Genomic DNA, 15485 nt, shown 5'->3' with positions numbered 1-15485 from the left:
CTATAATTCTGTAACAAACAAAAAGCTTTAAAAAATAAAAAACATCACCTTCGTGCAAGCTCTTCCTGTTTGTCCTTTATATCTTCGTATCGTTCAGCTAGGCTTCCAACTTTCTCATGCAAATGTTTTTTCATTTCACTTAGATTTTCGAGTTCCTTTAGTTGATGGGTTTTCAAAGCTTTTAACGTCCGTACCTTCTTCCCTATTTCCGCCTGAACTTTATCATGACGAACGAAATGCTGTTTGCGAAACACCGTCGTTGCGCGGTACAATAACTGAAATTACAATATCGTTTAATGCAGTGGCATCGCTTCGATAGCTTAACATTGGATCCGTTATAATGTTCGCGAACAATACCTCGAGATATTCGCGCGGTGTCAGATTTTTTCGCAATCCAATTTTTGTGATTGGCTGTGACGTTTCTCTTTTAAGCAGTTGCTTAATATAAGTATCGAAGGCTTCTTTAGTCACCTGCGAGAGCACAAGGAGATTACAGAGTTCGTATTAATGTAAGAGAGAATAATAAATAATTGAAATAGCTTATAAAACGCTAGGGATGAGAAGGATTTGCTAACTTTTTTACTGGAACTGGGCACAGGCGCGGTTAGTTCAATTTTCGGGATATAATAAAGATCAACGACGGAGATATCGATAACCACTCCAGTATGAAGTACGGCGATTAGGATACACGGCTCCTGAAGTAATCCGAATCCAAGAATCGGCGTCGCTTCCTCTTTCCCCGTATACTTTGTGCGCGTACTCAAAAGATACTGTGCGCTCGAATTCTTTATGAGATTTGGGAGGTAGAGGTCGACGTTTGCTGAAGATATTAACGTTTTTTAGCTTTATTAAAATTATAGGCGAATAAAGGGAAATTATCGCATTGTAATACTTACAGTCGTTGACATTGATATAATCGTTGAGCTGACCAACCATGGGGACGTTAACAACGTGTATGCCGGCATTATGGGAACAAAAGTACCTGAAAACATTTTCCAGTATTATTTCAGGTGAAATGCTTTAAGTATTTGCGATCGTTATTTTGCAATTTATTTTGTAATTTTAAGACGAATTGCGGAGTATCGTTATAATTGTTAACTTGATCGAGTATAAAAATATTGCATGCAAAATAGATTGTCGCTGTAAAGATGTCTTACCTCAATCGATTCTCTCGATCACCGTGTAAATAAATAGGGCAACTGTACTTTTTATCATTTTCATCGTAAAAAAGTCCCAATTCCATTTCGACACATTCGTAAACGTATAAAGCTTCTTCGGGTGTGTGAAGACTGTATGTTGATCCAAACTGGGACCATGTCTACGAATAAATTGATATAATTGTGAGTTTGTTGGGAAAGAAATGAGGATATTTGCTTTGCGTTCATTTAATTTGAAATTATTTTTCATGATATTGATGTTAAAGCTGCTTATTTGTCGTACTTTCAGTTATATTTTACGGCTTGCAGCCACAACTAAATATACAATACATTTGTTAATTGATCCATAGATCTATACGCGTAGATATGTACACGCGAGTGCAAACGCGCCCTAACGTGTTTGGCAACGTAATGACCGAAAGTTTTCAATCGAACGAATCATATTCGTGTGCTGTTTAAGCTTTTACAATTGATTCCACACGATTTACGCCTCAAAGCATGAACTAATTTCTCTATAAATAGTACAATAAAAATTTTTTTTCTTTTTTTTTTTTTGGAATTTTTTGTTCAAAATCAAGCATAAAAGATGTATTTAATTTCACGTTGTGTCATTTTCATATTATTTTTGAATAAAATTCGTCAATAAATACAATAAATAAAGTTAATAATATAATGTTAAAATAGATAACAATATGATTTATAATTCTATATCTGATTATATTCTGATGCCATTTTAATTCTATTAAACTCCTTGATTATATGGATATAATTTATCGTTATTATGCAATTTAACTATATAATCCATTATATTTACTTAATTTATTATAGTAATCAATTGAAATGTTTGTGATCAAATTCGTAATACGATAGGACTTAAAGAGCCAGCTAAAGCAGCGTTATTGTTACTTTTTTTTCATCATCTTCCAGATTTTCGTTCAGTAAAATTGCATGGTAAATTTTTCCGGTGCATTCGGCGATTATTACGAGGGGCGGTGTCGTTTGTAAACACATAATGGAACAAGAGTCAATTCCATAATTGTCAACGGTTGGAGGATACATGGAGAGAGTTCCGAATGTAACAGGCTTGTTCTGGCTGTAAAACATAATGGCGTATTGATTTGAGTGTAATGTTAGTCATTTTACACAATGTAAATTAAATTACTTTATGGGTTAAACGTACTTTATTAAGACATTACCACGAACAATCAGAACATCACCGCTGCCGCGAAGAACTAAAATCGGCCACTCAATCTGCCTCCACGAAGCTTTATTTATCTGAAATGTGTAAAGTCGGTTTTATCAGTGAAGGTCATATAAAATGCGTAAGGCATTTAGTTAATATGGCGCGTGATTGTACATCGACATTTTTGTCGTTATCCTGTTTGACGGTCGGTGTGGCAAAGTCAAAGTCAACCGCCGTATCACCCAGCGAGGTAAAGTTGGGAATTTTCGAGGGCGAATGTAAAGTTGGTCCTATCTTCCAAGTTCTTGTCAGTTTGGGAACATTGTGAATTTCACACTCGTACAATCTACAAATTATGAAATTATTATTAATGTTTACATTCGTTCGTAAATTATTATTTTACACTCACTGAAATACATTATCGGATGTAAGGACAACCAGATGAGAATCCGTAGCCGAACCTGGATGCCATCGAACCTTTCTGACTTCCGTTGTTGATAATTGAGAGCAGCACACGTTCAAATTATGGCTCCTTAAAGGAATAAGAGAGCATATTAATTTTCTAGAAAGCAGCCCTTTATTAAAAAATTTCAGTATTTCGATGGTATCGTTGCAACGAAGAGGCCCAAGTGTCACAATAATAAGTATCGCATTAATAAGCAGCTATTTTTATTAATTATTATTAATAATAATAACTTTTGTCAAGCTCTCGGGGCTTATTAACGTCTCTCTCGCGACCAAATTAATATTTAATTTTTGGTTTGACCGTGATATTAAATATTATGAATAAAATGTTAAAGTTGCAAAATTTTAACGGTGACTTGATGTAATGTTATAAAACACGAAGACACTTTATTCCGGTTTATTTAAAAAAATGTATAATGCAAAATCTAATAGGAAGTTTTTACAAAATTTTGTAACTCACTACAAGTTAAATTAGGCGAGTATCCACAAATTAAATTAAAAAATTTGGAATTTGGCAAGAAATTTTCTTGATTTAATATAAGCATAATCCTTGTATTTTTAATATTTAGAAATCTAATTTCCAATCTACAATGGATTTATTGTAATACTAAGGCCATTATGAACATAAATACGGATCGTAAATCATAAAGTAACTTCTGTTGTACATTTTATGATATTTTTGGTTTATTTATTACAATATTGTAGAATTTATGGAGTAATTCTTCAAAGAATTTTTTTTTATTTTTCGCATAATACGTATTCGCAGAATTTTATAATATTCTGCAATTACGATTGAAATAATAAAAACATTTTTATTAAAAATTTAATACAAAAATGAATAATTGATTAATAATAACGATATGATTGCACAATTTTATCTGTTTCCATATATCGTGATGCAGTTGTTGAAATGAATCTGTTTTTTTTTTTTTAATTATTATTATACGTCGACACATTCGATGGAATCCAAATATTGTAAAGCAAATAATAGAAAAAGGATAGAAATAAATATATTTAACAAAAAATGTGTCAATTGGGGAGCAAATCACGTATGGCTTTAGGAGTTGAATGTAGATAATTTGATTGATCGCTAATCACAGCGCTTTGAGATAATATAATAGTATTTATAATATTACTGCAGGTAAAGGCTATTGCGAGTTACTTGTTAATTCACGGCTCTATTATTTGACTAAGAGGGCTGAGATTCGACGTCCCATTCGAAATACACGAAATTCGCGTTGATATTTATTCCCGGTGACATTAGCATCGGGGATATTGGGCCAGAGATCTAATTAGATAGATAGATAGATGGATAGATAGTGAGATAGAAAGGGGGGGGGGGAGAGAGAGAGAGAGAGAGGCGTCAGAGCAGGGGCAGAAAAAACCAAAAGTAATGTAATATTAAAATTTTTCTCATGGAAAATAACATATGCGCGTCGGGGAGGTTTGCAAATGTTATTCCGTCGTCGTTGGAGCCCCAACTCGGAAAAAGAAGAGGGAGCCGGACAGATGCAGCGGCACGGCTCTCGCCTTTCGCAGCTCTCATTTTCCTCATCGCGCCCTACCTTACGACGGGAGAACGATTTAAATTCCGCGTACAGTCTACGCCCGCGAGATAATCGCGGTCCACGCGGAATTTTAAATAAAATACAAGTAATTACAATCCATTTCCAGGCTGACCTAACCTTAGGCCCCGGCCACGCCCACTCGCATCAAATTCCTCCTATTTACTTATCCAATTCAAGCACAGCCCTAGCCTCGCTATACTTTTACGCCAATTACTTTCCCATTTGACATTTTCCTGCTTATTTTCGGACAATCGAGCAATCTGATTAAATTTAGCAAGATGTCTGCATTCTCCTTATGATATAATGGAAAAACCATTTCTTCTTCACTTGGCGCTACTTGCACCTTGCAGACTCAACCGTTCAAAGATTATTTAGTTGGGGATTAATGCGAATGAGCAAGTGGCAGTCGAAGTGCACTTTAACTTGATCGCGTTGTAGGATATTATCGTACATTAGACATATTATTTGGGACTCTAGTGTTTAATCATTTTCTTATATTGCTGGCGATCGGAATGCCCAAGGGCAATGAAATGGAAAATTAATTATTTCAAAGAAATTGCTCAACTGCTTATTGCACGAGTCTCTCTTATAGTTTTATATATAATATGCAAGTCGATCGAGTCACAACTTGATACAATACAATACAAATTTTAGTTCTACGATACAGTATTATGGAATCATTATCCGGTTATTTTAATGACAATTTAAAATAAAAAAAAAAAATTATATTTAAAATAATAATATCAACTGCAACAATCAATTGTAATTTTTAATTTGCATTTTGAAGCTTAAAACGAAATATAGTTTAAAAATCTTTCTTTAATGGTAAATTACATAAAATTAATCAAATAAGCAAATTGGCTCACTATTTTATTACAACACGATGAATAGTAATAAACATGGATTTTGAAATTGAATTATGTATTTGTTTTAAGTGCCACTTTAATTAGAAATACAAAAAAAAATCTTAGATAATTTTTTTTTACGACGGCTATACTGTTTCATTTTAATGGAAAATGTATAGGATTTTAAAACATATTCGAAAATTTTCAATAAAATTCCACGGCTTTGCGAATAATCAAGGAATTTTTACGAATTTATGCAAATTCTACCCAACTGATGACGTACGGTAAAACTTGCGCTACTAAGTTCTGTAGATGTTGACTACTTTCTGTCTTCCAGGACCATACAAACACTGGACGTAGTAATGATTCACGAAGCCGAATGAGCAGTGAAGGATAAACGCGAGGCTTATAATTTATGGTTGATATTTTTAATCTTCACATAACAGCTGCAACAGCTGCAACAGCTGCAACATAGAATTAGCCAAAGATGGATCATCATGCAGTTGAAACTGCAAGTATCGCACTTATGATTATTAAAGCGTCATAAAGGATTTTCTTCATTAAATTTCTCTTCTTTCGAACGAATAATACTCATACCTGTACTACTACTACCATCATTACTACTACTACTACTACTACTACTACTACTACTACTACTACTACTACTACTACTACTACTACTACTACTACTACTACTACTACTACTACTACTACTACTACTACTACTACTACTACTACTACTACTACTACTACTACTACTACTACTACTACTACTACTACTACTACTACTACTACTACTACTACTACTACTACTACTACTACTACTACTACTACTACTACTACTACTACTACTACTACTACTACTACTACTACTACTACTACTACTACTACTACTACTACTACTACTACTACTACTACTACTACTACTACTACTACTACTACTACTACTACTACTACTACTACTACTACTACTACTACTACTACTACTACTACTACTACTACTACTACTACTACTACTACTACTACTACTACTACTACTACTACTACTACTACTACTACTACTACTACTACTACTACTACTACTACTACTACTACTACTACTACTACTACTACTACTACTACTACTACTACTACTACTACTACTACTACTACTACTACTACTACTACTACTACTACTACTACTACTACTACTACTACTACTACTACTACTACTACAACTAATAGTAATTCTACTACTATTAGTAATAATAATAATAATAATAATAATAATAATAATAATAATAACAACAATAATAATAATAGTAATAATGATTCAAGGTATTGTATTTTTAGTAATGTATCTCCGTAAATATTTATAAAGTTGAAAGTCATAATAGTAAATTAGATTTAAATTAAAATAATTTCATCTGCTTTAATTAATTAATTTTTTTTTTCTAATTATACGATATAGTTGTTAACCTTTGAAGTGGGAAAAATTATGTAATATCGACGTAGATTTGATAATCGTAATTTCGACATAATGTTAACATAATGACTCGGTTCTGTCGGTAATTTCATCATGTCCCTTTAATTCATATAAAGCCGGTGGTATGTTCGACACGTAGAATGCACATGTGTTGAGCTATTTATGCCCTGTGCATCTCAACATTTGGTATTACAGAGCTGCCGCATCTACTAACTATCTGCAGATTGTCTCTTCAGTAAGTAGATTTGAGGCAGATTATCTTATCGCGTGTCGCATCATGGATCAAGAAAATCCCTTTATTAGCGACTGGCCGTAATCGTTTCAATGTATGCAGTATAATGTTTATAATATTTTTATTAAAGTAAACACTTTAAATGGATGCACAGAACATTTATATTTATATCGTACAATACAATAATAGTTCAATATAATAATGATTTTTTAAAGAAACCGCAATGTTTTCGGTTATTCTAGTCGGCCAAATATGAATGTCAACTTACTCTATAAAAATGTACATTTTTTTTTTTTTTTTTTTTTTGTAACATACATTTTAACATTTTATCATGAATTACATAGCTGTGGATTCGTTAATTTATAAATGAACATTATTGTTATAACGTGTAACCTATAGTAAGAGTATTAAATAACGCTCTCTTTATTTATTCACACAATAACATTGGTATATTGTCATTAAATTTGAATATCATTGTTTATTCGAAGATGTATGGTTTTCGCTGCTTTCTACTTTGCTATTCATAAATACTACTTCTTGAAGGCCTAATTTTGAATAACTTTTCGTGGGAATTATGACACTTTTTTTGTTTTATTTTTAATGAAAACCGTAAATTATGCTTTGCAAATAATTCAATGCAAGTATTAAACGTTACAGGTGTTTTTCTGGATTTGCTTGGAAAAGTTAATAATGGCAGTTAATCAGCTGCTCGATCTTATGTTCGCTCTTTGTTTTTTTCTTTCTGGAAGACCGAATGATAATAAGTTGCAGTGAATTATTGTTGATAAAGCAAATTTTTAAAGAATTTCTCAAGCAGAGATATTACGAGGATCATTCAAAAGTCTTGACAAGTTAAGAATAATATTGTCTCATTCAATTTCCGTCATTCTTGAAAACTTGATTTTATTTATTTTTTCCAAATTCACAATTCCAAAATTCTAAAATAGAATCTATTACATGTAGATATTTGCAAATCGAGAGACACAAGTTCATACTACTTTAATATAGTTTTCATTATAGGAATATATAAAGAATATAATTTTTAGAAAATAATAGTTGGATCGAATTGACTAGAGAAGATAAATTATCCATTTATTGAGCGTCGAATGCATTTATTATTTAACGCTTGATATAAATAAATAATGATGCATGGGGACTATTCTAACTGTTAAACACATCGACTAAAGACTAATCATTGTTTGTAAGTATGTTTCATTTTCTTTATTTCTTGCTATTAATGGGACTTTGGACTCCCGTAAATATATTCTGTCCATCATGTACAACTAACTCATCAATATATTCATTTACAAGCGTACATTATGCAAAGACAATTTTATCGTACGTTCTTCGAGAAGAATGATTGTATATATTTGAGAAGTGAAAAAAAAAACTTCAACTAAATTATTACAAATAATCGAGCGAAATTATTAGATGATAAATTCGATGAAAATCCATTTAGAAACAAAGAATTTCTCGATGCTTTTAAATCGACCATCAAAGTGGGTAAAAAATCATACATCATGGATTAAATGTGCAATTAACAAAGAAACTTGATTGCAAAAGTAAAGGACAAAAGCTTAGAGCAATTTCAGACTCGCAATAGAATTTAAATTTCATCACGTAAATATTAAGAAAATTAATTATGTAATGAGAAAACTTCCCTTTCTACATACATATATATTACTTATATATTACCTCGCGAGAATACAGATCTAACAGCATTTAATTATGGCTAAAGCTTTATACATAAACACACACGCGCACGCCAGCGCGCGCACACATACAAACAAGATATACAAAATTAATGTGTATATATATATATATATATATATACATTAGTATTACTAACAATATTCAAGAAATACTTATTTAATTAACTTATTTATATAAAGCTTTTAAAGTTCAGATGAATTTATGATGAGATTGCGACTTTATTTAATTTAGCGCTGTTGTATTCAATGAATTTATAATATTTATACTTATATTTTTATCATATTACAAAAACTTATAATTATAATGGAACTTTACCATAATTTCTTTGCTGATTTGGTAAATGCCTTGCATTTGTAATTTAATGTTTTCATACCATTTTTATTAATAATAATTATAAACATTTTATTAATACGTATTTTCGTGTATAATTGGAATACTTATTTCTTAACAGATATAGGTAACCCCAGTTATTTTGATTATGCAAATTAGTTTCGCACGTTCGTATAATCACATTTAATTATTTTCTTAAAATTTATCTATAAGTTTAAATTAAATTGAATTATTTTTTTTAAAGCATAAATACGTCTGATTTTATCTCTTATGAGTCTTTATCAATGATTGGCAATGATAATATCTTAAAGACCCGTTTCCGGAGAATTGTGGTTGAATTTTTCGTTTCTTTTCATTTCTTTTCTTTTCTTTCTTAAGAGATTCAATAATTTTCCATTTTTTTAATGTAATATCATTGTTGTTTTATTATTTTTGATTATAAGACATTAATAAGATTAGTTTGTACAAATACTACTTTTAAATAAAACAGTTTTATTATATTTAAAAGTACCTAGATAAATAAATTTGGCTAAATTCTAAAATAAATTTTGATAAAATCTGTATAACCCAAGGTTAGTTTGCAGAGAAATTTTACCGTTGAGCTGGTATTTATGTAAGTATTTTATTAAATAATACGAGTATGCGCAAATAACCTAAAGACTGACTATTATCTCGATTATTATATACACGTATTTTTAAGCGGTTTTAATTATTTTAAGTACTATTCTGTTTGGTAATTATCAAAGTAATTGCTCTTTAGTAATCGTGACCGACGTGAAATTCTTAATTCTTTTAACTAATTAATTATTCATTAATTATTATTATTTCATTCACGTTACAAAATCACATGTACGAAAAAACAATACAAATTTTTGCGATGTTAATGCCAGTGTTGGATTAAAGTGAAATTATCAAAGCCTTCTGCATTTAATTGAAGGATAGTGAGGAGGACTGGGAAGGGAAGTGTGCGAGGGATATATATATATATATATATATATATATAGAGAGAGAGAGAGAAAAGATTTTATGTTGGAACGAAGCTTATTAGAATTTTTACCCTACGTAAAGTAAGTATTAGAGTATCTGTAAGCAAAAAAAGAAAAAGAAATTGTCAATATTAAAAAGCATAAAAAAACAGAAACTTAATTTTAATAATAATAAAATCTAATAGAGGATCAATGTATTTTTATATTAATTAAATTTATAATATTAAATAAAATTATTAATAATGATGATGATGATGACGAAGATAATGATGACGATGGAAGATAGTCTGACAATTTATACAATTAATAAAAAGTCTTCCATGAAATTATGCAAGAACTAAGCTGTCACTATTAATTACTTATTGATTTTCAAATATAACCAACTCCAAATAAAGCAAGCATGCCATTATAAAATAGGCAATTTTTTATCTCTATCTATTGTAAGCTTCGTCAACCTGTAAGAAAATATAACGGGGCGCTAAGAGCTAATTTATATCACATTAACAACCGAATTCCGTTTTAACGCAAATATTGTGAATGCATGCCATTTACGGGGCAATTAATCGTCCAACAATCATCACAATGTGCAAGTAAGGCTCATTTTATCAGAAACACACCTCTATAAGTGATCATTACATCTCGATTATCGACACTTGAAATGTCTCTCTCCCTCTCCTTGACTTGTCTTGCCACGCGAGGGGTCAAAATTTCCTAGAAATACGCAACGAGCGAGACTTGCATGTTGGGGCACTGACTGACTCGTGCCAATTACGATCAGGACGATGCATCCGCGGGGACAGTGGGGTAGGTCTCCCATCGTACCAGTGTCCGCGTCCGCGAGTCCCTTCCTCCTTCAACACCCGGGGCCAATGATAAAAAGGCGGCGGTCACCGCGGACGAGCCGTAAAAGCGTTATTTAAAAAAATCCGAATCATCCATCTTATCGCGGTATCCGCGTATTATCCGTTTGCGGAGGAGCGACAAAGGCTGAAGTATGAGCACGGGGATACAGGAGGGTCGGGGGCGAGCTCGCGGGTCCGGCCCAGTCAGACGAGGCCTCCTCTGTCGTCCCTCTCGCGTGCCCCGTATATTTTATTATTACTCGTACTTTCGCGTGTCCAGGGAGGAGAGGGGTGGAGGGGTCGGTGGGTATGGATGGAGGGGGTGGGTGGGCGGAAGAAGCGGGTCGGTGGCTAACTCGGGCGTTATTAATGTTCCTGGCACGCGGGGGCAACGCACGAGAATTTGGCGGACTCTCTCCTCTCGTTCGGAGAGGGTCGTGGCAGTGGCCGCGGGCGCGAGCGAGCTCGTGAAAAATGAAACTAGGAGGAGGAGAAGCGGAGGCGGGGCGTGAGGTAGAAAGAACTGGTCGACGAGTTCTTAATAATTGATAAAAATGTATGCGTACGGCAGCCGGTCAAAAGCCCGGCCGCTATCGCTTTCACCCCCTGACAAAGGCACTGCGATTTATTCGCACTTTGCAGCCCCGGCGGCCGCGAATTTTTCTTCGTCCCGTTGCTAGTCGCGAATTATCAAAATTTATTTGTCTCGTCAGGCGCGAGCAAAGCCGCAACGGCTCCGCTCCCGTGCCACTGTCGATTCGGCGACAGGGACGAGGTATCCAGGTAGAGATGTCCTCTACCTCCTATCCAATCCACCCCGCCATCCCATACACGCATAAAAATGCGCACACAAATCAACAAACAAACAAATACACGGTCTCACGTACGCACACCTTACCTCACCTCACTTCAGCAATCCTCTCTAATCTTTTTCCCTACGTTTTATTCGCGATATGCCATCTCCTTCGAACAGGACCTCAGATCGTTCTCGGCGACTAGGAAAAGCTACATCCCGATTAAATTTCAACCCCTCCCCCCTACACCTGCCCAGACACATTCCGTTTACACTTGTTTTGTTTTGTTATTCAACAAGGGGCGAGGAAAAATAGTTACGAAGTATTTGTATTAGACGCTTTATATATATATATATATATATATATATATATATATATATATAAGTATCTCAGGAATAATGTTTGGGTATAAGTAAAACGGTGGCAGAATGTAACATTTATTATTGTTTTAGTTGGAAAATTATAATTATACGTTGCCGCGATGCTATTATAGTAAATAAATCCCGAGTGGAAATGTAGAAATCAGTGTACCCATACACGAAAAGCGCATTATTTACGCTATTCCGACATTTATTTTAATTCGCTTGCTCAGAATTTTCAAGTAAAAAGTGCCGCTTTCCCACGTATTTTTAATCCAGTTGGCACTATGAAAATATAATAAATGGCGTCTTATACTTTTTATAATATAATATTATAATTTTTATAAAATTTACAATTGAATTTTGTTGCAGTCGTTCAATGTGCTAACTTTACTATGTAATGCATAGTGACTATTTTCTACTTCAACGTACATCTTCGATTGTTGATTATTCGCAATATTATGATAAAAATGACTGTTTGGAGGTTTGCGCGTATTAGCATTACGATTTCTGCAATTATTTTCGATTTTCATGATTGTCCAGTTCGATTTTGCTTAGTTACTTTTATGTAATATTTTTCCGGTTTTTGTTTCCTTTTTCATTGTTCGTACAAAGTATAGTAATTTATTGTCATCAGATTGGCTAAGATCATCGTTGTCCCACACAAGTTAGACAAGGTCACAAATATCCAAATGGATAAAAACATTACAAGCAGGCGACAAAAACATATATTCCATAATTTTTTAATGTCCGTAAAGTAGTAGTAGTAGTAGTAGTAGTAGTAGTAGTAGTAGTAGTTTTTTATATTTTTGCTTTGGTTGGTTATTATTCGTTAAATATATTACAAAATCTAGCTGTCTAGGTGTAAAAAGATATTAAAATGTACAGCAAGCGAAGTTTTTCATTGTTGCGTTTAACATCGAGTCAAGGTAAAATAAAATCAACGAAAAATGGCTATTTATTTATTACGAAATATTCTAATGTCAGTTTTATTTTGCGCGAAATGCAAATAAACCCAATGACGGTGTCTTTTTTTTTTTTTGGGATTTTATTTTTTTGTGTTATATCGGGGGCTATAGATATTTCTTTGAATATCGGCTAAAATATCAGTTAGAATGTCATTAGATGGATCATAACGTTATTTCAAAGCAAGCTGGACGTAAGTCTTGAGATAAGTCGAAGAAATAATATATCATCGAGATATCGATGGCATCGATAATGTTTACGTGTCAAATATTTGTCATTTTTCAAGACTTAATAATGAATAGTGAGAAGTATTGTATAACAATTATCATTGCTGCGGGTCATTCCTGTTATTATAGATTAGTCATTGGACTTGTATTTAGCCTGCAGATTTAACGAATATTTGAAATTTCGATTGATCGACATTTGCTGCCAATGCAATAAAGCTTGTTTATAAATATCGTTTTTCGATCGACCTCCGCTTAAATATTAAACTAGCTTCCTTAAAAATGCAGAACGTCAAATAACAAAATATCTATTTTGCCGTATGGCTAGAAAGTGTTACGACAAGCATATGTCACAATGTAGGCTCGGCAAATTCATTATCGTCCTATTTCTTCCTCCGGGAGCTTTCAGCTCGATACATAAAAACGGTAGAAATAAGGAAGAAATAAAGGCCAATAGCGAATTCTTCAGTAATACTATGATTATCGCGCTAGTCGACCAAGCAAAAGATCGTCCTTCGTGTATTGGGGAGGTTAAAGAGACGAAAATTTTCAGTCCGTTTAATAGACTGGAATACGGTGACTTCATAAACATCATCGTACGATGCAAAACAGCCGAGCTTTTTCTTAAAATTGAAAAATTCCAGACTTCTGATGTAATTTCCTGGCTGCTCTTATCCTTCCAATGGGCGCAAAAATTTCTCGCTCCGCCCGACTTTTCCCGCCATGTAGCAATTCTGATTATTCTGATTTAATTTCGCCACAGACGCGAAAAATGAGAATAGTAGGCGGGCTGGGCGGCCTCCGACCTCGTGAGAATGGCTAGGCTGGGTCGAGACCGAGGCACCGGCGATTTCTCGGCCAGGGTGCAAATTAGCCGAGCTCGACGAGCCAAGCCTCAAACGAGTACGGCTTCCTGGACGAATCGAGCCGCGCGGATACGTGCAATTTGGGCAGGAAAATGCAAGGCAAATAAAGGGGGCTAGTTTTGGGCAACTTTCGCTGCAACTTTCGCGGCTGCTCAACACGCGTCCTTGGACAATAAAATTTGCAGCGCGCCGTCCAGGCCGCGAGACGTAATTTCCTGGAGAATAATAAATTGGACAAAGGGAAAGGAAGGCCGTCGTAACCCCTCACCTCTCCCAAACCCACACCCCCTCCGCCAACCCCGGCTGCTTACGTTACGGCGCGCGTTTTGCCTTTCATCAGGGCGCGCGCGCGCACTCCTCCTTAGCGCCCCGAGCTGAAAAAAAGCACATGAGCGTCCTCTCGGAATTATTTAATATGCCGGGTAAGGGCCGCTCTGTCCGTCAAAGCGTAGCTGCGGACTTGCCACGACGGACGGACGATGGGGTGACGGAGAGAGGGTGAGAGCGTGGGTGTGGGTGAGGGTGTGTGTGTGTGTGTGTGAGACAGAGAGAGAGAGAGAGAGAGAGAGAGAGAGAGAGAGAGAGAGAGAAAGGGGGTGTGTGACGATGTCAGTGGCAGGGGGCAGCGAGGAAGAGGATGAGTTGGCGTAGTAGGGTAGGAGGTGAAATACGATTTTCATTTTGCATGGGAGGGAAGGCGCTCTTTTTCCGAATATGATTCTTTTCTAAATGCTCCTCGCTCCGCGTCAAAGCCCATCTCCGGCCGGGCAGGAAGTTCATGAAGCGTCGCGGTGCATTGGAAAGCGGCGCCGGACGTACAAAAGGAACCCACCTGACGGCTCCCGTGTGCCTCCGATTTAATTAAGAAATTCTTAGGTGAGCTTGTCGCCCGACCCTTTTCCGTCTGCAAATTAAAAATAATTTCCCAGCGTAAATGTATTAACCCCGGCGGCGAGGGCCAGCATCCAAAGGAGTCTTACGAGCGGACAGCGGACTAGCGGGGATGACGAACTCGGCTCCGCTCGCAGGCAGCCTTGATATTTTTTTTTTTTTTTTTTATTTCGGACTACGTTCTGAACACCGAATGTGGCATACTGCATCCAGAATCCTGGATCCTAGATCCTGGACGAGATAAACTTCGAGATCCTCTGGCTTCTGCGCCGCTCTTAAGGCCGGGCTCTTAAGGACCAGGGCGTGGAACAAACACTAGACGTCCCTTCGTCTTTGCTGTCGAATGCGCGAGTCCAGGTTTTTCACCAGTGAAATCTTCGTCTTGGCTCCGACATTGGGCACAACGTAGTCATTTATTAGCTTCGTGGTAATTGGATTTCAGATGGCCAAGAGAAGGGAACGATTCTTTGTGGTGGCTGCTCTTGTCTGCGGGGCGATCGCTCGATTTTTCACGAAGCCACTACTACCGAGAGATTAACGACCTCGTCCTTCCTCTCTGTCTCTCTCGCTTATGTATCCCGTTGCTCGTGCTTGCCAAT

General features: G+C 35.3%; 1 protein-coding gene across 1 annotated transcript in view; it reads right to left on the bottom strand.

Annotated features, from left to right (window-relative positions):
* mbo (nuclear pore complex protein Nup88) overlaps positions 1-15485 on the bottom strand; it is a 96876-nt gene that overhangs the window by 891 nt on the left and 80500 nt on the right. The window contains exons 3-11 of the mRNA XM_011507801.1: positions 2750-2872; positions 2515-2686; positions 2338-2432; positions 2064-2250; positions 1158-1318; positions 897-982; positions 576-820; positions 358-471; positions 49-275 (exon numbers count right to left, since the gene is read on the bottom strand). Of these exons, the coding sequence (XP_011506103.1) occupies positions 49-275; positions 358-471; positions 576-820; positions 897-982; positions 1158-1318; positions 2064-2250; positions 2338-2432; positions 2515-2686; positions 2750-2872 (1410 nt within the window). The remainder of the gene's footprint in view (positions 1-48; positions 276-357; positions 472-575; positions 821-896; positions 983-1157; positions 1319-2063; positions 2251-2337; positions 2433-2514; positions 2687-2749; positions 2873-15485) is intronic.

The sequence above is a fragment of the Ceratosolen solmsi genome, unplaced genomic scaffold, assembly GCF_000503995.2.
Source record: "Ceratosolen solmsi marchali unplaced genomic scaffold, CerSol_1.0 scaffold1, whole genome shotgun sequence".
Taxonomy (NCBI): Eukaryota; Metazoa; Arthropoda; class Insecta; order Hymenoptera; family Agaonidae; genus Ceratosolen; species Ceratosolen solmsi.
Note: the sequence above shows the minus strand (reverse complement) of the source record. Positions and strands in the feature narration are given on the sequence as shown.